Source organism: Amblyomma americanum, chromosome 8 (genome assembly GCF_052857255.1).
Source record: "Amblyomma americanum isolate KBUSLIRL-KWMA chromosome 8, ASM5285725v1, whole genome shotgun sequence".
NCBI classification, from domain to species: Eukaryota; Metazoa; Arthropoda; class Arachnida; order Ixodida; family Ixodidae; genus Amblyomma; species Amblyomma americanum.
The window spans coordinates 96,449,291-96,474,055 of record NC_135504.1 but is presented as its reverse complement, the minus strand read 5'-3'; the positions used below and the strand labels follow the sequence as shown (position 1 = coordinate 96,474,055).

The 24,765-nt window shown below is 45.0% G+C and overlaps 1 protein-coding gene across 3 annotated transcripts; it reads left to right on the top strand.

Moving 5' to 3' along the window:
- The first annotated feature begins 9,785 nt into the window (after positions 1 to 9,785).
- LOC144102011 (uncharacterized) lies at positions 9,786 to 18,551 on the top strand. Of its 3 annotated transcripts, XM_077635260.1 has the most exons (6): positions 9,786 to 9,883; positions 12,404 to 12,601; positions 13,858 to 14,211; positions 14,690 to 14,919; positions 15,361 to 15,520; positions 18,340 to 18,551. In XM_077635260.1, exons 1-6 carry the CDS (start codon positions 9,823 to 9,825, stop codon positions 18,357 to 18,359), a joined length of 1,023 nt encoding a protein of 340 aa, XP_077491386.1. In that variant the 5' UTR covers positions 9,786 to 9,822; the 3' UTR covers positions 18,360 to 18,551. The 3 variants fall into 3 exon arrangements, with proteins under 3 accessions (XP_077491386.1, XP_077491388.1, XP_077491385.1); XM_077635262.1 differs by lacking the exon at positions 18,340 to 18,551 and having other exon boundaries at positions 15,383 to 16,087; XM_077635259.1 differs by lacking the exon at positions 18,340 to 18,551 and having other exon boundaries at positions 15,361 to 16,087.
- Positions 18,552 to 24,765: the final 6,214 nt, after the last annotated feature.

The window sequence follows — 24,765 nt, the reverse complement described above, 5'->3', positions numbered from 1 at the left end:
TGTGTGAACTGCGTTCGTGGGATTCCATTCAGCTTTTTGCAATGCAAGTGTTAAAATCAAATCTGTCGAAGAGTCAGCGCTTTGTATTCTGTTCTGTTAACCGAGCATATTCTGGTTCTACAGTGCAGCATCTCGACATAAGCCGAGATTACAGGTCAGTAAAGTTAGGAGAACCCACCTTCGCAATTGCATGATGCTGTAGACAGACGCACCTGTCTTTGCGGTTATTCAGTGTTTTTATTGTGTCCATTGATGCCACACCTTCCCTCGATGTCACGCACCTAACAGATATGCATTTTGCAGAAGGTCCACAACCTTCCACCTCCTTTTATAATACCTCTATACCAATCTGCGACAGAGAGAATTAGAGGAAGGACATGATCATTCATTGCACAAAATAACAAAGGGATGGAGAAAAGTGCTTACCCTCTAGCCAACACGCTGACAGACTGACTTGCCTTCAAATGGTAGCTTTCAGCGGAAAGCTGAAAGCGCCTCTATTGTACTGAAAGCTTTGCAGCCTTGCTATCAAGATTCTCTCATTTTGCAATCAAGTATTTTATGCTCTGACGTAGCGCCATTTCCTCATGGACGTCCTAACATGCCCATTGGACGGACGCACACCTGCCCTGATCAGTTTCTGAAAAGAAACATTCGCGAATAATATTTCTGTAGCACCAAGAATACTTTGCTTCAGATGTAATGGTCCTGTATGTAATTCGTGCAATCAGCGCTTACATGATATCTCTGTGGCGGGCTGGGTGCAAAAGCATTGATAATGTCAAGCTTTTGCACCAATACTGCGTTCCATAAACCTTACTGCACCTTGGTGTGGGGCGATGAGCAATGCAAAATGAAGAACGCCGCGTGTAATGCAGAGGCACTGCTAAAGAGACGAAAGCTAAAGCAACTTCTGCGGCAAGCGTTCTGTAATACTGTCGATTGTCTGATGCTCTGGACATTGAGAACATCTCCTCTCACTCTTCATCCCGCAAAACCGCGTTGTCCAATATATAGGACACCCACCTGTGCCATCTATGCAGGATTAATGAAAGAGCATCATTCAAATTCCCGCCCAAACAGTTCAAAAATGGCGGGATTAAGCGCCGCAGCGTTTTACGGGAGCTGCCGGAGAAGTCAGTATTGTTTCTAGTATTTCTACCTCTTTTCAGATTGTAGCTTTTGTTTTATTCGAACCCTAATTACACAGCGAACGCGCAGAACTGAAACTTTAAACGGTACGCGCGCTTCCTTTTGTGAACGGTTCGTTTCATTTCGTGTGTCCAACACGTTGGACGCCGGGACGGAACCCGCTTATTACGACTGTGCTTTCGCGATGGCCTCGTTAGGAACAGTAGACGGGAAATATTAGTATTTAATGGCTGGTAGACTAAATCGCGCAGCTTTTTTTCTGTAGAAAACCGTCCTCGCGTGTTTGATAAGACGGCAGATGCAATTTTGCAACGAAATGCTCCAGGAAACTGTTCGACATTGCCCTCAGCAACTCGTTGGTGCAGCACGCGCAGAACATGCGAACGCGACAGAAACAGCGGAACGAAATCCTAAAATTCTTGGACTTCCGCCTTTCTATTGCTGAGACACTTATGGCTCAAAAGAAGGATGAAACAGAGTGACAGCAAAGCCGAGTTGTATCCTCCATCAAAACGTGTTTGGTGACCTCCAGCAAAAGCAAATGATAACAGCACTGGCTTCCAAGGCTTCCGAATTTTTAACGCTTTCAGACATTTCCATCTTTGCCCGTTGCAGGCTACGGGGCTGCAATATGAAAACGAAATTCTTCTCCGCAAAATGTTAGTTGTTCTTCTGCATCACAAAAGATAGAACCTGGTTCGAAATTGCGCACAGGAACTAACAAGAGTGAAATTCCTGTTCAACAGAGGGACGCTGCTTAGTGTTCTAGTGACTACTTTTCCATTCGGGATAATAAAACATTTTTGCACTAATAAAACGTTTTTGAACTAATAAAACGTTTTTGAACTGGTGTTTGAGCAAGATAGCTGTAGTACGTCAATGCAGGCCAGGTGGGTCTAAAACCACTGGGTAGAGTTCCAGTGTCCAATATTTTGGACATCGTGCTGAGCGAGGAAAATAGGTGCTATTGGCAAAATATGTGACACTTTTCTCATTCATAATGCCACTAGCTTATTTTGAAAGCCTAAGCAAAAATTGCGGACCGAAATGCACCTCGGGTCTCAGGAGGATATTTGCAGTGTGACGGGATGCGACATGAGTTCCGTCAGGGCCAGAAGCGTACATGCAGTAATAATAGCTCTCCACACGTGATAGGTGGTAAGTTTTTACGAAGTGCTTAGCAGCTAAAACTTGAACTGTGATTTCGAAGATGCTTTAATTTTCGTAAAGAGCTGAATGAAATAGAGCGGAACGGTATAGAAGATTCTTTACGTGGCTGCAGAAATGCTTAAAAATCCGTCATTTTTTACACGATGGTTCTACTATCCGCTCAAAAATCAATATCTTTCAAACCTATATTCTGTTGTGAAGCTTTACCCCTGACAACAAGAAGTCAGTAAATAAGCCCAAGCTGCCGCGCTGGCTCAGTGGTTATGGTGTTCGGCTTCTTACCCGAAAGACACGGCTTGGGTCCCGGCCGCGGAGGTCAAATTTCGATGGAGTCGAAATGCTAGAGGCCTGTGTACTGTGCATTGTAAGTGCACATTAGAGAACCCGGGTAGTCGAAATTTTCCAGAGGCCTCCACAACGCCATCCCTGATAGCATGTGTTGTGTCGCTTTGGGACGTTAAACCTTGTAAACAAACAAGTATTTAAGTCCAAGTTATGTAGCTGAAATTTTATGCTCAAGGTAGTGGATAGAATGTCTGCACCACGCGCAATCATCAATTTTTTTTTTAGAAATTAACTTATCGAAGAAGTGCGGTCGCAAACAACGGCAGCGGGAACGAAGTTTGAGCATTTAATTATTTATTACTTCTTAATTATTGCTAAAACTACATTTTATTCGGTTTTATAATTTTTTCTCTTTGCATACAATATCTCAAAGCCACTTAGAAATTTTGTACAAATAAATAAACTAACATTCGAAATTTAAAAAAAAAGCTTGTCCCTTGTCATGTTGCTCGCAACCGTACCTCTGAATCTCACGAAGGACTCTGATAGACGAGTAGATAAATGAGGTGATAAAGCCGCCGCGGTGGCTGAGTGGTTACGGCGCTCGGCTGCCGGCCCGAAATACGCGGGTTCGATCCCGGCCGCGGTGGTCGAATTTCGATGGAGGCGAATTTCTAGAGGCCCGTGTACTGTGCGATGTCAGTGCACGTCAAAGAACCCCAGGTGGTCGAAATTTCTGGAGCCCTTCACTACGGCGTCTCTCATAGCCTGAGTCGCTTTGGGACGTTAAACCCCCCTAAACAAAACAAAACAAAATCAGGTGATAACTGAATATCGCTTAATCCGACAACACTGCCATTTCCTAGAAATTCTGCAACACTATTGTCTGAGCTGAATTTTACTGGATATTTCGAGCCGTCAGCTTGCACAGGCTCGGTTAATTCGAACATCTGTGCTGATACGGTCGTTCAAGCACAAGCGCCAAGTTAGCTCAGCAGAGAATTTTGAGAAGATAATGCACACGCGCTCATTGGTTCTTATCTACCGGTATTTTTGCCCCTTCGCGGCCAAGTGGCGCCATCTAGAGCCACCACCGCGATTCTTCTTTGAACGGCTGTCTGCCGCGCTGCGGCGCCAAGCAGCAGCAGCAGCAGCAGCAGCAGCAGCCGGACGCACGCGCTTGAAACTCCAAGACTAGCAGACTTGTGCCTTCGCAGTGTCGTTATTGTAGGTACTAATTAAAAAACCGTTTGCAGTTAGTACTGCTTCACTTGACAATATTTCAAGTAACATTTAACACAACACAGGATAATTTTTGGAAACTGATTTCTTGAAGCGTGCAGTCTTCGTGGACGGAACCGTGACGGAAAATCGGAGTTGAAATTTCCGCCGATAAATGCATTACTGCGTTAATATAAAAAGCAGCAGGCAAGCAGGTAAGAGCGAAAGCTTAAAGACCTCGATACTCGCAAAGCTGATGTGTGCCATAAGCTTCGCCTAGCAACACGTGCTGCAGCTGCATTGTTCCACCACTAAATTTAGCGGGCGCGGTGACGCTCTCGGATGCCACGTTCGCGCTCCGCGAACTGCCGGCCCAGTCAAATTTAAATAACGAGAAGTGACACATCCCGACTAATCAATTTGGATTCGTTTGCGGAGCATGTAGGGTCGCGCTATAGATCGTGCTTAGCGAGCGCGGGGACATTCTAGGGTTACCGCAAAAACAGGCAGGGCGTTGCCTAGGTACCCGCAAATATAACAAAGGGATCGCTTGCTAGTCTATCGTCGTTGAAGGACCTCAGGTGATGGAGCTACACAGCTGAAGAGTGCGCACCAAGACTCTCGGAGACGAACCCCAGCAGTGTCGAGCGAGCAGAGGCGGTGGTGTGCGCCATTCGTACTAGCAGACCATGGACCCGTCAAGATGCTTTCGCATGCCAAATAATTTCATTCCCCGAGACATGATGGCATCGCTTTCGGCAGTCTGGACAATCTTGATGTCTCGTTGTGTACACACTGAACAATTTGTCACTCTTAGGAGTGCAAATCAACTTGACCCCAGATGAACACACATTGCCACCTACTGGGTGCTAAAGAACGGTGCAGTCATCAGCACCATTAAGAAATGGTGCATAGCATAAAACTTTAGAAGGTGTAATGGTTCCACTTAAATTAAAGGGGACTATTGACACCTATACTAGTGCATGCTGAAAGGGTGCTTCACATTGATTCACCCATGAAGCAAAATCCTTGAATTGAAGCATCATCATCAGCCTGACTACACCTACTGCAGGGGAAAGGCCTTTCCCATGTCTGCCCAATTAACCCCCTCTAAAATGCACAGCCTCTAAGTGTTTATGCAGAGCAGCCTTCCTCAATGGTGCTGATCTCTGCACCCTTCCTTAGCTCACACTAGGTGTTAATTGGTGTTCGCCTGGGGACAAGCTGATTTGCACCCATATGAGTGCGAAATTTTTCACATGGTCATAATCCTCAGCTTTCCGTGAAGTGCCTCATGCTGCTACCCCTGTCCCTGCTAACCAATAGAGCAGCCGACACCGGAGGCGTAGATGCGACCGCATTCACAAGATCTATAGATACATAAATAATGTAAGCTTAAACATAAATTGTGTGTCAAGTAGTCACGAGCTACGTAGACACCTGCACGGGCTATCACGCAAAGCTGATCTTGCACCCTGCAGCATGCTTGAAACGCTAGCGTGAGGAGGAAACACCATAGAGGAAGCAATGGGAGCAACAGAGCGAATTACTACGTTTTGCGATTTGTTGAGCATGGAGAAAGGAGGGAGCGAAGAGGCCTACAACCGGCGCCTTGCAATTAAATTTCAGTAGGTTGTGGTGTGTAGGGCACAGTTCCTAGGTCACTGGGGGACAAGCGGGGCCACAGCATAAGCAGCACCAACCGCCGGTGCGGCTTTCATCGTTTGCATTGCAATGCCCATTGCGTCGATCCTAATCAGGGACCATGGCGTTCGGCAGCGCTGGCCAAGGTCACGAGTTCAAATCCGGACATTGGCGGCCATATATCGACGGCGTCATATTGCAAAAATGACCGTGTGCTGTACGATTTATTTGCGCGTTTAAGAATTTAAATTATTCTCGAGCCATCCGCTGCTGTGTGTCTGGTAGACTATCTGTATCTCTGAAATAACTAGAGACTCTAAGCGAAAATAGAAAAGCTAAAGGTTTGCGGAGTATTGCCTGTAAGCAATGTAGACGTTTTTTTTTCTGAGCATCGATGAGAAAATCGGAGATGAAACTCTCGAAATCACACGCGAAATTTTCTCATTTCCACGCATTTTTATGATGTCGTCTAGCCGCCGATCTCCGGCAAACCAGAGCGAAAATACCAAGCCTGCGTCACGTGCCATTACGCCTGCCAACTTACTCCATGGCGCCGATGGCGGCTGGTGAATCAGCCGGACCGCATTTCCTACCATGCGTCAACGCTATCATGCCCGCTGTCTTTCCGTGTTCAGGCGTGATCCTCCAGCCTAGTGGGTTTTTTCATCGATTAATCAGGATCATGCACATGCGGCAGTTTGGCGTTATTGCTGCTAAGTGATTGTTAAAATCAAGAACAGAAGTGGAACACCTGTCCGGGGGAGCAGCCTGCATCTCTAGTACGGATACAAGAACTTCCAGTGCCAGGCAAGTAATAGTCGTGAAATAAAAAAGTCTTGGAAAAAAAAATGTTGCCAGTTGATCGGTCGTGTCTAGTGCATTCTTCATGAGTAATAATAATAATTGGTTTTTTGGGGGAAAGGAAATGGCGCAGTATCTGTCTCATATATCGTTGGACACCTGAACCGCGCCGTAAGGGATGGGTAAAGGAGGGAGTGAAAGAAGAAAGGAAGAGAGAGGTGCCGTAGTGGAGGGCATCAGTATTGTGCGAAATGAAATTCGAGAAATCCTAAAGTTATGAATGCTTTAGTGTAATACGGTCGCGAATTGGTAGCGCGTCCCCGACTTTCCGAAGGGGAACGCTATCGCGTGCAGATTTAAACAAGAGTACAAGAGAACAAAGAGATCAAAGAAAACAAAACGCATGCTTATAATTTAAAGGAAAAGAGCCGATACGGAACGAAAACATGAAAAAACACACTTAACACGCTTACAGCACTACAGAAATAAAGGAAAGTTCACCAAGTACTGAGCGTCCCAGGTGAAGCGGGGATGCCTTGCAGAATGGGAAGACGCGGGTGGTTGTAGTGCAATGCGTCGCTGGCATTGCGTGAAGAAAGCGGGGCAAGGGAGCCAGCTGGTGGTATGAGCGTAGAAGAACACGGGGAGATGCCAGTGGTCTCCCGTCAAACAGCCCGAAGAACTTGGCAGCAGCAGGAGAATCCTAGCCCGATCCCGTCGACGGCGGCCGCGAAACCCCGGAGGCTTAACGCAGGCTATCCAAGGGTGCCTTTAAGCAGTACGGACCCTCAATCCATCGGCTGCCACCTCCTCACGTGCAAGGGACGCAGGAGGCTTACGTCGGTGATCCAAGGAAGGTCCACGGCAGCACGGACCCAACGTCCAACGGCTGCCACCTCCACGCTTGAATCACCCGACTTCCCCGGCGCTGCCTACCTTCACACCATCGGTTTTCTGACAAGTCAGCTCTCCGCTCTCCTTGCTCGCCACGTTCTTTGTCGTCGTCGCCTCTCACACACACTTCGCAAGCGCACACGCGCAACGCTGGGCTGGCCCACACAGCGCTCCGCTTTCCGACGCACCACTGTCGACGCACCGCGTTCACAAATCCTCCGAGGATCTTTTGTGCACCTCACGTATGCCCCCGCTTCTAAAAAGTTTTTTCATATAGCTAAAACTGCCGTTGGCGCACAAAACAGTTATGTTGATGTGGTAAACAGACAAACGCTGCCGAAGTCACCGAAGGCACATTACACAGTGACACATGGAGGTACATAGAAACTCGCACAGAGGAAACATGGGGTCAAACATTATGCATCTAGAAAAAGGGAAAATAAAAACAGTACAAAATATCAGACACAAAATCTAAATATGTCGGCCTCATGAAGATGAATATGTATACACTGAAGAACCCATAGCCGGAAAACCAAGGAAAAAAATAACACGCCAACACTACCAGACTACATTTTAACAGGTAATAATGAGAAACACCAGATAGTAGCACAATACGTTGGGCATCTCCCTCCCGCAATTTATAAACGACTCGTGCATTAACGCCTACGTTTTCTAAGCCAGTCTCCATCTTCATGTACGAACAAAGAAGACGCCTGCATGGTCTCTTGGGACGCACGCTCTTCTTATCTTTTCAGCATATTGATGTGGAATAGCTTCTTTTTAATGTGGCACAAGTCGATCCATTAATCCATGTCGTTCTTTTTTCCACAAACCACAAATGGACCGTTGCACTGCATTAGCAGTTTAATGTGGCTGTTCGGCTAAGGAATGAGGGCACGATCTCCAACCCTTAAATGCCGCTTCTTGCTGTTCCTGTCGTAGTATTTCTTGTAATACTGTTGGGCACGCAACAAAATTTGATGTGCCACTCTCACAGCTTGCTCGAGACGTTCTCTTAGATAGAGAACGTAACCATATGTCGTCTTCATGTCTTCACCCAGCTCTTCCCTTGTGCAGAGCTATCTGAGCACTGCGAGCGATCCTCGCACATGTCGTCCAAATAATAACTGAAAAGGAGAAAGCCTCAGGCTCGCCTGCGGTACCTTTCTGTATGTGAACAGAAGCCGAGCGATATAATGATTCCAAGTTTTGGGCTGCTCCTGACTGAGCTTCCGCAGCATCTGCTTGAGTGTGCCCTTAATTTTCTCCACCATCCCATTACACATTCGAAGGTAAGAGGTCGGGCTGTTTTACTGACAAGAGATCGTTGAGTTCTCTTATCATTTCGGAAGTGAAACAGGAGCCCTGGTCACAAAGGATCTCTCTCGTAAAACCTATTCGCGAAAACATCTCCACCAAACCCTCTGCCATGGTCGCTGAATATATCTTTGGCAGAGCCACGGCGTCAGGATGCGGCGTGGCAAAATCGACGAGAGTGAGAATATATCTATTCCCTTTCACCGGTGTGGGCGACAGCGGACCGATAATATCGACAGCGACCCGATCAAATGGAGTGTCGATAAGAGGCATGCGTCCCAACGGAGCTTTCCCTACTTTGCCCTGCGGGCACGTCCTTTGACAGGAGTCCACGACCTGACATACCTCTTAATATCCTCCTGCACTCCCGGCCAGTAGAATTCTTCCAGAACTCGATCTGTAGTCTTCTGAATGCCCTGATGCCCCGCCAACAGGCTATCGTGGGCAAGCCTTAACACATGTGACCGGCTAGACTTGGGAAGTACTGCCTGTCGAATCTCCCTGCCAGAGGCGAGATGATAGAGGCGGTACAGCAAAACCCTTTTCAACAGAATACGATTGCGAATTGCCGTGTTTGCCACGGAACACCTTTCCTACTTTCACCCAGCACGCCTCAATGACTCATCGTCTCTTTGCTCTGCTTCTAACATTTCCTTGGTTAACCCCATCCCTAGTAGCACAAAATGTCGCCTCAACGTTGCTACAATACTGCCAATGTTTTCTAATGTTGTGCAACATACTACAACGTTGTAGCAATGTGTCCATAAGTTGGTTAAAATAACACACTATCTGCCAATGTTGCAGTCACATTATCAGAAGTTGGTTAGCATAACATACCATCTGTCATCGTTCGAACAACATCGCAGAGCAACGTTGCGCCATTCCACACGTAAACAACATTAGAATCCATGCCTGCACTCCGTGATTGTGCGTGTGTGTGTGTATATATATATAATGTGCCGTCAAGTTGCATGCACACTGCGAAAGACACTTTTCTTCACACCCTGCTTACTTGCACTGAGAACGGAGGTTTGTTTGGTAAACTCGTCAAGAAATTCGCGGAAGCCATATCAATCACTCGAAACCGGAACCTGTTCTTTTTTTTTTCTAAAAGTTAATTGACTTAACAAAAAGATTTTGTTACTTCGATGCATTTCTAAGCACCTAGACTTAATTGTGTCATATTTTTTTAAGATATACTTTCTGCGTTTGCATAAAAAACCACTGGAAAAAAGCACTGAGCGGAGATCAGTGAAAAAAACGACTAGCTAGTCAGTCTAATCACCAGCGACATCATCAATAGTGATTTCCCGCCATGTTTCCCGCCTAAATAGCTCTATGCCGCCAAACGACATCATGTCTGTCCGCGGTGGAAGTGTGCCGGCGAATAACTGTAACGGTGAGTGCCTTTGCTGATATTTATTCACCTTCATTGTACCAGTGGTGGGAACTTTCATTGCTTCAGTGTAGCAAAGCGGAGGCACATTTTTCTGTGCTAACGTGTTATGGTACGTCGGTGTTTTAGTGTCGCGAAATAGCGTGCACTCATTTTTCTGTACTAACGCGTTATGGTCAGGAATATTGTTCACTGTCAAAATGAAGAGAGTCAAGAACTCATTCAGCGATGTCAGCAACCGACAGAGGCGACGGAGAATAGCTAGTGCCATCGAGAAAGAGCTGGAAAATGCCGACGAGAGCGATCAGGGTGAAGTTACTGATAGCAGTGGGTCAGTTAGCGACATTACGGAAGGTTTTGTAGACTCTGAAGTACAGGTAAGACCTGGAGGTTCAAGTGGAAGTTCTCTGCAGAATTCAGCACCTTCAGCTGACCAATTCGCTGCATGCAGCGACTTTGGCGCGAGCACGATCGGCGGCCGCTATGACTCCTCGGACATGAGCTTTGCTGAGCTCGACACATCTGAAGCGGAGAGTGTGTCATCTCACGTTGGCAGCAGGCAGGACACAAATGCGTCTAGCGTATTGCCTTCCGATACCTCACCGTCTCTCGAGCGCGATCTGCGAACATGGGCCCTCGAGAATAACGTACATGCCTCGCACCTAAATTCACTGCTGAAAATTCTCAGTGCTTACCATCCTGAACTACCGCTGGATGCCAGAACACTCTTGAAGACGCAGAGGAAGACGGAGCTTGTGTCCATGTGTGGCGGCCAGTACCACTACTTTGGAGTGACGCCCAACCTGATTGACCATATTTCCAATCATGTTCCGGAAGGGTTGGACACACTGTCCTTAGTTGTAAATGTAGACGGCCTCCCTATTTCTCGCAGCTCTCGGCGACAGTTCTGGCCTATACTTGTACTGGTCAGAGAAAGTTCAAACCATTCTCCTTTCATTGCTGCACTCTTTGAGGGAGATGGCAAACCTGAGGACTTGAACTTATATTTGAAGGACTTCGTTAGTGAAATGATGGGGCTGCTAGAGAGTGGACTTGTGTACTGTGGCAGGTCATTTACAGTGAGGCTCCATGCTTTCATCTGTGATGCCCCTGCAAGAGCTTATATCAAATGCATAAAAGGGCATGCAGCATACTTTGGCTGTGAAAAGTGTGTGCAAAAGGGCACATACTCCGAGTTGGACAGGAAGGTCATTTTCACTGAACATGACAGCCCTTTGCGCACAGACGAAAGCTTTAAGAACCAGGTGCACAGTGATCATCACCGGGGTCAGTCCCCTCTTCAGTGCCTGGGGATTGGCCTTGTTAGCCAATTTCCACTGGATTACATGCACATGGTATGTCTAGGCGTCATGAAAAGGCTGCTTGTGCAGCACTGGACATCTACGAGGCCTTGCTTTTCTAAGATGAACCATGCATCGAAGCTGAGTGTTTCTGGGAGGCTGGAAAATTTTGCTTCCTTTGCTCCTAGTGATATGAAAAGAAGACCACGAGGACTTCGCTTTTTAGAGCAGTGGAAAGCGGTAGAATTCAGGAATTTTCTGATATACTATGGTCCTGTTGCACTGAAAGGAAATTTGGAAGAAAAATACTTCAAGCACTTCATGGAACTCAGCATTGCCATTACCATTCTTGTCTGCCCAAAGCACAGCATGGTTCATGCAAATACTGCCGAACGTCTTCTTCATGAATTCGTTACTGAAGCTGGGTCATTGTATGGCAAAGGCATTTATGTCTACAATCTTCACTCTCTTTTGCATATCACTGATGATGTTCGAAGGTTTGGCCCTCTGGATGAGTTTTCAGCCTTTCCTTTTGAGAACTTCCTCTATCAAGTCAAACTGCTGCTGAAATCACATGCGCGTGCTCTTCAGCAAGTTATTCGACGCCTCAGTGAGAGGAGGAGTGTGAGCCAAGCAAGCTCATGTTCACTGGATGTGCCAGTTAAACTGTCTGGACAGCATTGTGATGGATCAGCTGTGCCTCCAGGATTTGAAGGCATACAGTACTCCATGCTGGAAACGAAGGACACAGTGTTGAAACTCGGCAAACGTGACAACTGCGTTCGCTTGAAAAATGGTCACATTGTTTTAATAACTAACTTTTTGTGCTCGTCAGGAAGTATTTACATCTGTGGACATTTTTTCACAACTTTAGGCAACCTTTTTCTGAACCCTCTTCTATCATCAGAATTGATGATTGTCTCTGCAAAAGGACTTTCGCGGAATATTTCAGTTTGGAATGTGGATGACATTCAGCATAAGTGTGTGTGCCTCCAAAATGGACCAAATTCATATGCAGTTTTCCCTCTTCTGCACGCATGCAAAAGTGCCTAAATCTGAAGAGGATATCAGGAAGGGGTAGACACTTATTACAAATGTATTTTAAAGCTCCATCAGCGTGCAAGAATTGCAGCTTTCTTGATAACATTTGGTGTTTTAGCATGTTATTTGTACTTTTGGTTTGGGGGTTTCAAGATTTGTGTTTTTTAATGTGTGCTTTCAGGTTCTAAATTGTTCAGCGTTGTACATTTCCAAGATCAGGAGGAAGTTTCTGTCGTTCCATCTTCATGGATAATTGCCGAAAATACTGTTGCGTGGCCGCCTCACAAAAATTCGCGCAGAATAAATGAGGCAGTACAGAGCAATGAAAAGCCATCTGACCATTGGAAGAAGTACAGATGTAGAGTGTTGTGGACTTGTGGTAAGCACTATTTGAAATACTTGTAAGCATCATACGTATGTTAGTTACACACTCAAAATGGGATTATTTTTATGCCTGTAGCCTAGCCTGAAATATTCTCAGGTAGGCTTCACAGAAATATACAATTTTAGTAATTCTGTGTGTACAGCTGCTGATCAGTGCAAATCTGGGTAGCATAGGCTGTAGTGTCACAATTCTGTAGCTTGTACATAGCTATGTGTGTCAACGTGTGTAGAATGAAAGAACCCCGCAGTTGGTGAGGCCAAGGAAAGCGCAGGTTTTTTTTTACATTTTGGTTCTTGCTATAGACCAGAATTAGTGCTTTAATAATTTTGGAAAGAAAGGTGATTAACTACAAAGTACAAGGAAAAACAACACGCCTATAGTGGGAACCGAACGCACGACCTGTGAATATCGTGTCCGTTGCTTTTCCGAGAGCTACATCAACGACTGTCCAACCTGCTACTTGTTTGGGTATTAATGCTGCCTGTAAACAAACCTTGAGAGTGTTAGCAGTGCCACCCTTCTCCTTAGCAGTGGACATGGAACGTCTTGTGTTACTGCCAGCTTCATGTAGAGCGTGATCGACAGAGAGGGCGGAAACTGTGCGAGAACCCTCTTATGCTGCCTATGGCTTCAAGACTGCCAGAATCGAGACCCTCGTTAGCTATTAGCAGGGAACTGAAAGAAGGGTGGTGCTGGTGAACACTCTCGAGGTTTGTTTACAGGCAACATTAATACCCTAAAGAGTAGCAAGAGCCGTTGATGTGGCTCAGTTGGAAGAGCACTCAACGTGATATTCGGAGGTCGTGGGTTTGGTTCCCACCACTGGCGTGTTGTTTTTCCTTCTACTTTGTGGTTAATTACCTTTGTTTCCAAAATGATTACAGCACTAATTCTGGTCTATAGCAAAAACCAAAATTTAAAAAGAAATCCCCTACGCTTTCCTTGGCCTTGCCAACTGTTGGTTTGTTTCATTCATGTTTCATAACGAGCCCCTCATTTTCCTTCCACTTCCCCGCTAAAAGCGTGTGTAGAACTGATTATAGGTTACCTGCTTTTTTTTCTATATTATGAGTTTTGGTATTTAGTCATTTAGCTTTCAGTTTATATTACTCTGAAAGTTGACAAGTAAAGGCTACTTACTGTACTGTCATTTAAGCCAGTATTTTTTAGTATCTAGGTTTTTTGTATTCTTTGCAAGATGACAAAGCATTTGGTGATATTTTGATTTTGCACTTTTTAATGTTTACTAGATAACTACGATCTGGCAAGAAAGAAGGAATTACAAGCTACGCTGACATCTGACCTGGGTTCTGAACCTGAAAATGTGCGGCAGAAAAGGAAGAGGAGGCCAGTGCAACGCCTGATTTCTTCGAATGAAAGTGACAGTGAAGGAAATACTTATGATGTGCCTTTTGCAGACTTGCCACATCCAAGCCCTATTTTTGTTCCGCAGCCACCGCCGCCGAAAATAGCTAAATCCAAGGAGCATGCCTTATCTCCACTAGCGGCTACAGCTTCTTCAATCAGACGGTCTCCTGCGACCATCTTGCAGCAACCTACCGAAGACAGTCAAGCACCCCAGCAAGGCAAATCACATAGAAACTGTGAGTGCTGCAGTCATTATTCATAAATTATGTGATAATGTGCACATCATATGATCATAATACCATTGCAAATCTGATAACTTGCTTGCCTTAGCAGCAGGAGTGTTTATCACAATTGCATATATGCAGAATGATAGCATCATGGAGGTTCATTTCAAGGCAGTCTTGAGAGCACAGTAGATAAACAGATGTAACTTAATACATAATAAACTTACATCTGCAGTGGCATATTTTTGACGTAGTATGTGTCAGGGCATTGCTTTAAAGTTACAATGTGCTTGTCAACAAAGAATGTTTGCTTAATGATAATGATCAGGCAGCCCCTAATTTTCATGATTTGTCACTGCAGTGTTTGTGTTCCTTATCTCTTTACAGGCATTCTGAGCACTTTAGAAATTCGCTTAGCAAATATTAATGAGCTTCCAGTGATGGTAATGTTCTGTTTTTCTAATGGAGATTTGTTGTTCACATCTTTTAGCATTGCAGCTGAAGACCATCAGAATGCTGAAGGAAATGAAAGTCTTGATGAATGAGCAGCTGAAAATACTTAAGAACCTACAGAACACCATCGTGCTGCATTTGCAGCCATCGACAGCAGCAGCAGAACCCGTGGATAGCACTGTTCTCGACTTGCTTCCTCTTTCAACGCACTCAAGCCTTGAACAACTTGAGCAGCACCTCTGTGTTGCAAAAAAGAGATCTGACCTAGTGAGTGCAGCATTGAAATCACTTGTAAATGATGTTCCTAACCATTTATAACTCAGATGAACAACTGTTAAGTATTGCAAAGTCACAGTGGCATTTGAACTTGAATGTGTAGTCAGTAGTTCTATACTGCAATAGTTTATTACAAGCTTCCTTGGTTTTAGAAGCATGGTCCATGATGAAAAAGGGGGGGGGGGGGGCCGCAAACAAAACGGAGACAAGGAAAGGAGACAACAGGGCGCTCGTCCTGTTGTCTTCTTTCCTTGTCTCCGTTTTGTTTGCGGCCCCCCCCTTTTTCATCATGAGCAGCTTCCAACTCATCCAACCTTCCATTCCGTAGAAGCATAGTGCTAGAGTCATTAGCCTTTAGGTTTTTTCGCAATTCTTAAGTACCCTTTCTTTTTGTTGTCACTATTTCACCATTGTGCACGTTTCTATTTTAAGGTGGCACACCTCTCACTCATAGGGGGATCATCACTTAAAGATGGCTTACGTCAGGTTATGAAAAAGTGCATTTGTGACAGCTTGGCACGAGACTTCTCGCTGACCGGAAGAAAAGGGAAGCGGTCATTTATTGGCCTTCAGCTGCTTCTTGTCGTAACAGGTACTCTTTGCTCTACTTTTATTTATGTGCTCTGGGCAAATGTTTAATATTTCCCAGTCTGTCGGCTCAGAATTTTAACAACCACAGTCTACTCATGCATCTGTACACAAAACTATTTGGCATGTCAGTTATTACTGGCACAAAACCTTGTGAGTTGTTTACATAGCTCTGTTATCTAATCTGTGGCATCTTGTTGTGAAGAATGAGTCTGTACATTGCAGCTTGCTAGTATAAAAAGAGCAAACAAATGAAGTTAGAATGTGTTCTCATAGGGCTTACCTGCATTTAATGATAGCAGCCTTGGGGTCTAGGTCGTCTGGTCTTTCATGTATCCAAAAAAAATATAAGGAATCTTTTTTCGTGTGAAACAAACGTGCCTAGAGCATGTCTACATGCTGTTTATGTTGCTTTATTGCATCTGCCAAAAATCATGCTAGAAATGTGCAGGGCACTTCACATGAGGCATGCAAATTAGTTCTGTATGTAGGGATGTCACACTGCACACTGTCTTCCTTTTAGCAAATGCACTCGCCTCATGTTGGCTGCCACTGCTTTACCAGAATGATCACAAACTTTCTACCTAGGTGCATGTACAGTTGCTGTTATATTTGCTACAAGCATGCAAAACCAGGTTCACCTTATAGTGTTCCAAAATAGGCGTGTTATTGATGAAAAATTTTCATGAAAAAAAATTGCACACAGTATGTTTTGCTGCCATTGATCAGTATAGGCATATTGTGGACAGAAAACACCATTCTGAGCACTCAGTAAGTAGCTTTGATATTAGAGTAAAATAAATTGTTTGTTTCTGACTGTTTCTTAACGCTTTACATTTCTGAATAGTATGTTTTCTTTTGAAAGTGGCCAAAATTGGACCATTGTAATACTCAACTGTGCAAGTATTTGTAATGGAGTGCAAGTACTCCAGAGGTCTCTGGAAGCAATTAAATTGTGCTATTTCTTGCAGAGACACTTCGAAGCTCATTTCCTAAAGCAACGGACTGCCAGATTCAGATGTGCGTAGCAGAATGGCTGCGGTATGCTCCTTCTAGATGCAAAAAGCGGTATGAAATTTTTTTCAGTTTTTTTCTTTTTCATAGCTCCTTACAGCAAATTAAGATAAATGCTGGCGTTTGCACATTTGTTTAGTGTTCTACCACACTGTATGGTTTCACAAATTCTGCCTCTCTGTCGTTGCTTTTTCTTAAGAATAGTTCTAGGGCTTATTGCCTTCGCCTTATAATCATTTGTATGCAGTAAGGTTTAATAATTTAAACTTCAGAGGCTGGAAAAAAATATCTGACTTATTAGAAGTTTGAATTATCCAATAAGCTAAAAAAATTTACAAGAACTGCTTGCATCAAAATATATTTATTTGGTAAAAGACTTGGAAATGGTCACGTGCTGGAGAACAGCATGACAATAGCAATTTTTTGCATTTGCATTTATGCTGTGTCGTGCGCACACTATGGAGAGCATGAGTGCAAAACTGCTCTAAAATGGTGCAAGTCTCAAAGGAGCTTCACCTAGTTTGAGGAGGCTTGACTGCACAGCATCTGGCTGGCACTTAAACACACAGTGTCGGTGTAATGAAAGAACCATGCGGGTGGAAGCAAGGGAAATAATCAATGCCACCAACATGGCTGTCGGTGAGCATCCAAAATGGCATGCAGCTAGGCTTGGTTGGCTTGCTGATGCGCAGCCAGCAGCCGAAGCTCTTAAAAGTGAAGCCGAAATTAAGTGTTTGGCATACTTTGGGTCATAATTAAGGCCATCCATTTGTCACTCTTGCTGTTGTGCATATCTCAGAGATGCATAGTCATCTCTGCAGAATGCAGTTCATGATTGAAAAAAGCCATTTTCACAATCAGTTCTGTGTGAATAATACCTAAATGTGACCTGCTTTTGGGATCCCATTGGGATTAATCATTGCGAGACCTGTAATGCCTGAATTGGCAAGCATTCGAGACATAGTAGATGGGTGTTGGCTGTGGGGCAGTGCTGACAATTTGAATTACTCAGATATTTGAATTAATGGGGGTTGAAATAATGAGCTTTTACTGTAGTTGCATGTCTTGAAGGTCATGCGGAGCAGAGAGGAGGCAGCCGCCGCATTGCTAGTCATGGCACTGGCTAATTAATGAGCTTCCACTATATGCTGCTTACCCACTTGCCACACAGCATGAAGAAGTAATTGCTTGTGAATGGTCTGCATAAGTAATAGAGAAGTCGAGAAGTCATGCTGTTTTATATTAAGACAAAATTTTCGCGAAGCAGACGTTTCATGACAGGCTGTTTAAAAGAATGACAGAGTGTATGTTCTCGTTCAAACAACAAATAGAGGCTATTCGTGTTTTCTTTTCTCTTGCTGTCACCTCTTTGCGGCATTCATGTTGGACCAAAAGAACCCAAGCTGCAAGCTCATTTAAGCCATGCACCAGACTGAAGGGTGTGTGCATACTTCCTAAAGGCCGCAAATACACTGAGCATTTCTTGTATTTCTTTCTGTGGCATTACCAACAGTACATTCTGTCAATGGTATTTAACAGGGCATATTTAGTTGTAAAGAAAATGTAAACATGCTCTTGCTGTTTACATTTGAATCCACGTTTTGCAGCATGGTCAGAAAAGTAAATTTATGGTGACTTTCAAAGGCTACTATATATATTGTGGTATATGTTGCACCTCAAGTGCTTAATGATAAAGCTAGTTTTCTCTGGTTACCTTTCAGAGCTTAAAATAAGGTATACGTGTTAATTCTTGGTGTCACAGAAAGCATCATTTCTTTCAAGAAGCAGCTTGTTTCCTTTATGTTTCAGGGAGATCGCCAGATTGGTAAGGGCTGAAGCTGACATGGAACCAGTGGAATGAAGAGCAGTACATCAATGTTAAGGTTTATGCAGGCAATGTTGCTACCTCTATTCCTTAGCAGCACTATATAACTGGTGTGATGAAACTGTTATTGCCGATAAGATTTGTTATTACTGTTCATGTACTGTTTATTGTTTCTGCTTCACTGTGCTTTCTGGAAGCAGGCTTGCATCTTTTTATTCATGAAACATTGATCACAAGTTTTCTAAGTGTGCTCACTGCCTCGAGTCCCTGGCAGCAATATTTACCTGGTGTGGTTAACTGGTATCATTACAGCATTTATTTGTTATTACCACTTCATGCTGTGCTGTCTGTATGCTGTTCATTGTTTAAGCCAGCTTTGTTTAGATTTTTTATCAATGTGCCTACTTGCTATCACTACCTTTAGTTCCTGCCAGCAATATTTCATTGTTGTGGTGAATCAGTGTTGTTGCAGTTAATGTTTACTGTTTTTATTTCACGCTGCACTATTCGCATACTAATCCGTTGTTTCTGTCTGCTCTGCCACGTGCAGGCAAGCTTGTATTCTTTTCATAAAAGAAGAATCTTATTTGTTCTCTTTGTATGTGCTGCTAGTCGCTGCCTCTAGTCTTTAGAAGCAATATTTAACCGGTGTAGTGAACTGGTATCATTGCAATATTTATTTATTATTACCCCTTTATACTATGCTGTTTGTGTGCTTTTTATTGCTTTTCTTTTAAACCAAGCTTGTATCTTTCTTTTTTTTTCACTTTTTTAGGAACCTGGGCAGTTAAAACAGTAATATTTTGTCTGATGACTTTGCACATTGAACATTTTAACATACTGTCAAGAACAAAAGTGGTGTATGCCACTCAGTGGCCGATAGAGCCTTGCAAAGCTGCATTGCCAAGCTATCTGCCAGTAGCGTCTGGAATGAGATAACTGTTGGGGAGCTCTTTGTGTAGGATAGTGACATGCTGGCTGGCAGGTAAAAAAGGGTCCTCATCATTTTTATTGGTCCGAAACACCGCCCGAGGACGGTGCAGTGATGTAGTTGTCTGGCTCTACTGGCCCCGTCCCCTGCACTCGTGCTTCCTACACTACATCACCATCAAACTCACTGTAGTAAAGCAGTGAGAATTTCATGCTTCAGCAATTTCATTGCTTTCTGTTTGAATTGATCATTGCTTATACTGTTCTTGTTATCAGTATTTTGAAATGCCAGTAGCTTCTCGGACTCACACTTGGTGTTGAGAAATTTTGCCATGCTTTGTTTCCTAGTGAATGTAGCATTGTGATTGGAGCTGTATTAGGCATATGTCTACAACATGGCAAATTGCTACCAAGCTATATTTTGCCAGCTTCAATGCATGGTTTGTTTACCGTAACCTGTATTTGTAATGGTTCTGTCAGCCAGTGTCACCTTGAATTTTGCATTTCATTACTTGGTGTATGCATTGTTTTACCAGCACTTCTCATGCAACTAAATGAGAGCTTTAGTTTTACTGTGACGTCATCTTTTTCCTTGTGTTCTTCACCAGCTTTTAACTTTCAATGACACAGTTTGTTGGTATTGTTCTGATCTTTGTATTTGTTAAGTGCCAAACATTTTTTTTAGTAATAAATATTTTTGTTTGTATGTCAGTCTTTCTCTGCTACAGCCCCGCCGGGGTGGTGCAGTGGTTAGGCGCTCGACTACTGTGCCCAAGGATGCGGGATCGAATCCTGGCTGCGGCGGCCGCTTTTCGATGGAGGCGAAATTCCAGAGGCCTGTGTGCTGTGCGGTGTCAGTGCGCGTTAAAGAACCCCAGGTGGTTGAAATTTCTGAAGCCCTTCATGCGGCCTCTCTCATAGCTCGAGATGCTTTGGGGTGTTAAACCCCCACAAACCAAACCTTTCTCTGCTACAATTACACCTTGCTTGTCCCACTTTGTATGAAAGTGTGGTTGAGATCAGAAAAGCATTATTCATGCGTTTTATATTTCATAACTGACAGGAAAAACTTGTTCATGATAAATATATTTTTTTCCAGCAAAGTGTACTTTACATACCACCCTGCAGCTGTGGTTAGGGCACTTGGATGCTGATCCCGAAGATGTGGGCTCAATCCGAACTACAAGAGCCACATTCCGATGGAGGCAAAATGCAATGTCCTATGTACTGCGCAATGTCAGTGCACATTAAAGAACTTCAGGTGGTTGAAAATATGCAGGGAACTCAACTATGGCGTCTCTTATAGCCCAAGCACCTTTTTAAACTAGCTATCATTTTACTGCTTCCTGCCATTTTACTGAGAACACTGCATTATGTAAAAAGAACTGCCCTAAAAAAGAATACTAAACTGCAGCTACAATGTTTCTACATGCCCTCCTTTAGTCTTGTCTTTTAGTGCAGCATATTTTATGGAACTTCGTCTAGTATGAACTGCATGTGTGCTGCACAAGCATGTCCCCTGAATGTTGTGGCGACGTGACTAATGTTTGATTTTAATGTTTTGTGAATGTGGATGAAACTTTGCTGCAATGTTGTACATATGCTAAATATGGATGCAATGTTGTAGACAACGTCGCAGCAATGTTTCTGCATGTATGTTGTCTTGACATGGCCAAAGGAGGACGCTAGCCACGTTGGTGCAACCTAAAAAAGTAATATTGGTACAATGTTTCAGCAACAATTTGTGCTACTAGGGATGGGACCAACGCTTAAATCAGTACTTTCCCTCCGGAATCTTCCTTTCCAGCCAACACAACTTTTGGGCTCTCGCCCTCACCAGTTTCACTGGCGACCTCGTAATTGACTATGTAGGGCATAATTTAGCAACGCTCTCCGATTTCTTCCAATTAATATCAGGATTAGTAGGCTCACGGACCTCCGATATATTTATAATGATGACACCGTACAATGGTGTCACGATGCAGTTTACCAGGGCCATGCCAGTGAAATAAGGGGAAGCGATATAGACTTCGGCCTCGGAAACTTCCAGACTACTGCCATCAACACGGAACACCGTAGATCCCGAACGGGTGAGAGCTGAGTCAGGAACTAGGGCTCTCCGTGCAACCACCGTATTGCTCCCCGTGTGCCGTATAACATGTACGGGTAGGCCTCGGAGATCTCCCTCTAGGACAGGGGTGTGTTGTGCGTCTGCAGTCTTTTTCCGGACAAGTCCGACCACCACCTTAACATCAGCTGATTCAAGCCCACCTGCTGTTCTGGACACCGTTTTAGGCGTAACACACTCTGGCTGAACACAATAGAACGATTGCTTCTGGTTTTCATGCTTCCTTGAGCAGGAACCTACATCATGCTCTGTTTTTCGACAATAAACGCAATAAAGGTGTTTTGGCTTAGAGCGACAGTCATTGGCCTGATGTCCAGGTCGGTTACAAAGGCGGCACCTTCCTGACTGTCTATTTGATGGAACATCCATTTCTCTCGGGATGCCCACCTCGAACGATTCTTTGAACGAACAAAGTTTCTTTTCCGTTGGGCGTCTAGAAAGCTGTCTGCTGGCTCAGCCATTTTGGCCAGAATCCCGCACTCCGCTTCTTGAAGGAAAATCGCCACACGACTGTGACAGTTCCTCATGAACTGCTCGGACACCACCAAGTCACGTAAATCAATGTATGTTGTGGCCGTTCCCGACATCTCGACCGATCGATCGAAAAGACTGAGCAAGCATACCGCATATTGCTTGCCTGTTTCTGTATCTAGCGGCTTACTTTCACTAAACCTTTCGCGATAACTTTCTGCTGTAAACCAAAAATGTTGGAGGAGGGCTAATTTTGCCTTACCATAATCCAGTCGACCGAACACACAGAGAGCCTCCCAAGTCAAAGAAATACTCAGTGCTGTAGCCCATTTTTCCTTGGGCGAGCTGTGCCCTTCTGCGATACGCTCAAAACGCTTGAGGTATGCATCCAAGACATCCCGGCGATTGTTGAATGGCGCGATCAATTTGTGTAGGCTAACCACTGCTGAGGGCCCCGGTGTGGGTTGTCAATTACCCCCATTAGCTTCTGCGAGCCTTATTTGAAGCTGCCGTTTACGCTCTTCAGCCTGTACTAGCGACTTCGCATGCTCGCGTTCGGCGTCTGCTTGCGCGTTGGCATGCTCGCGTTCGGCTTCTGCTTGCGCCTTGGCATGCTCGTGTTCGGCTGCGTGTGTAGCGCGTTCGTTCTCTTGCTCAGCGACAACCTCTTGCGCAGCTCGGCGTCGTTAAACCCAGCTCTTTCCCTAACTCAATTAACTATTTTAGCAGGCTCATCTTTCCCTTATTCTTAAAAAATCCCCCAATTTAAGTTAAACAGCTCCGTCCTGTCGCGCGTGCGCCAATTGTCGCGAATCGGTAGCGCGTCCCCGACTTTCGGAAAGCGAAGACTATCGCGTGCACATTCGGACAAGAGTAGAACAGAACAAAGAGATAAAACAAAACAAAACGAAGCCGTGTTTATACTTGAAAGGAAAAGAGCCGACGCGAAACGAAAACACGAAAAACACACTTAACACGCATACAACACTACAGAAATAAAGTTCACCACGTACTGAGCGTCTAAGGTGAAGCGGGGATGCCTTGCAGACAGGGCGGACGCGGCTGGTTTTAGTTCGATGCGTCGCTGGCGTTGCGTCGAAGAAAGCGGCGCAAGGGAGCCAGGTGGTGGTATGAGTGGAGAAGAACAGGAGGAGACTCCTGTGGCCTTCCGTCAAACAGCCCGAAGAACTTGGCAGCAGCAGGAGAATCGTAGCCCGATCCCGTTGATGGCGGCCCCGAAACGCCAGAGGCTTAAAATAGGCTATTCAAGAGTGCCTTTGAGCAGTACGGACCCTCAGTCCATCGGCTGCAACCTCCAAGCTTGAAAGGGACGGAGGAGGCTTACGTTAGTGATCCAAGGAAGGTCCACGGCAGCACGGACCCAACGTCCGACGGCTGCCACCTCCACGCTTGACTCACCCGACCTCCGCTGTGCTGCCTTCCTTTACACCTCGTTTTCCTGACACGTCAGCTCTCCGCTCCTCGTGCTCGCCACGCTCTTTGTCGCCGTCGCCTCGCACACACACTTCGCAAGTGCACACGCGCAACGTTGGGCTGGCACGCGCAGCGCGCTCCGCTGTGCGACGCACCGCTGTCGACGCACCGCGTTCACAAATCCTCCGAGGATCTTTTGTGCACCTCAAAATACCCTGCCCAAGTGCATTTTGTCGTGCGTGTGTTTTTTTAAAGAACCTGAGAATAGTTATAATCACTACAACGAATCACTAGAAGCGTACGCCATGCTTGTCCGCTCGACACGGATGGCATATATTAGTCTGTCCATCGTCATTGGCACCCTGCTCAATTCAACGGTGCTTATCGTTGGTTTCTCTTTTTGTGCTCATGCTCATCTCTTCTTTAGTGCTGTGCATAACAGTGTCGAAACAATGACGCGTATGACAATGACAATGACACGTATATTCCATTATATGATAAACGGATTGACGATGAAATGCAGCTGTTTGTAGTCGGGTGTAGCAACTATATGTGACAATATTTCATCTCGACCCGTCACTTTGAAATTGCTTTTCAGGCTCTAGAGTTCGATTAAAAAAAAAGAACTCCTTAATGTGCCGTTATTCACTGCGGCGCAGTAATTTTACGCAGAACGCGTGTCCCAATTGTCCGACAGGCAGCATCTTGGCACGTGCTTGCTCATTTGCATACCAACCTCTGGCAACAAGGGTTTAAAAAAAATTCGGCAAGCGCACTGTCAACAAGACGCGGTCAGTTCCCCGATGCTATGTGCCCATTGCCGTCAAAATAGGCCTTATGGAGAAATCGATGAACCGATAGTGCAGTGACAGTTGCCGGAATCCGCCAGTGGTGGCGTAACACCTATAATCCACTTTTGTGCGCTTCACTGCAATTTTCTTTGCTAATAAATGCTCTACTTAAGGTAACAGTTACATATATCCACGCGCCTCGGCGGCTTCATGGTTAAGGCGCTCAACTGCTCACCCGAAAGACGCAGGATCGATCCCGGCCGCGGCGGCTGCATTTCGATGGAGGTGAAATGCTAGAGGCCTAGCCCGTTTACTGTGCGATATGAGAGCACGCTAAGGAACTCGAGGTCGCCGAAAAAACCTGGAGCCCTCCAGTATGGCGTCCCTCATAGCCTGAGCCGCTTCGGGGCTCTAAACCCCGTAGGCCTAATCAAACAGCCACGTATTTGTATTTGCTACCACGCTACGCTAGCCTAGCAATGCGGCTTGAATTAGTATTCCACTTCAAACCACACATGCTGCGCCAAACCGTCCTAATCAGTTAAGTGAGCCGCTCGTCGGAGGATACTGACACAATTGTTGACACAGCGAGCCCAAGTTATAGTACTAAGGAATTTCAATGATAACCGAGCCTAAATTTTAATATCATTTTTCTT

Excerpts from the sequence above, each read along its gene's own strand:
- LOC144102011 (XM_077635259.1), top strand. The coding sequence starts at position 9,823 with ATGCCGCCAAACGACATCATGTCTGTCCGCGGTGGAAGTGTGCCGGCG. Across the intron at positions 12,602-13,857 it reads TAGAGTGTTGTGGACTTGTG|ATAACTACGATCTGGCAAGA; the intron begins GTAAGCACTATT and ends AATGTTTACTAG. Across the intron at positions 14,920-15,360 it reads CAAAAAAGAGATCTGACCTA|GTGGCACACCTCTCACTCAT; the intron begins GTGAGTGCAGCA and ends TTCTATTTTAAG.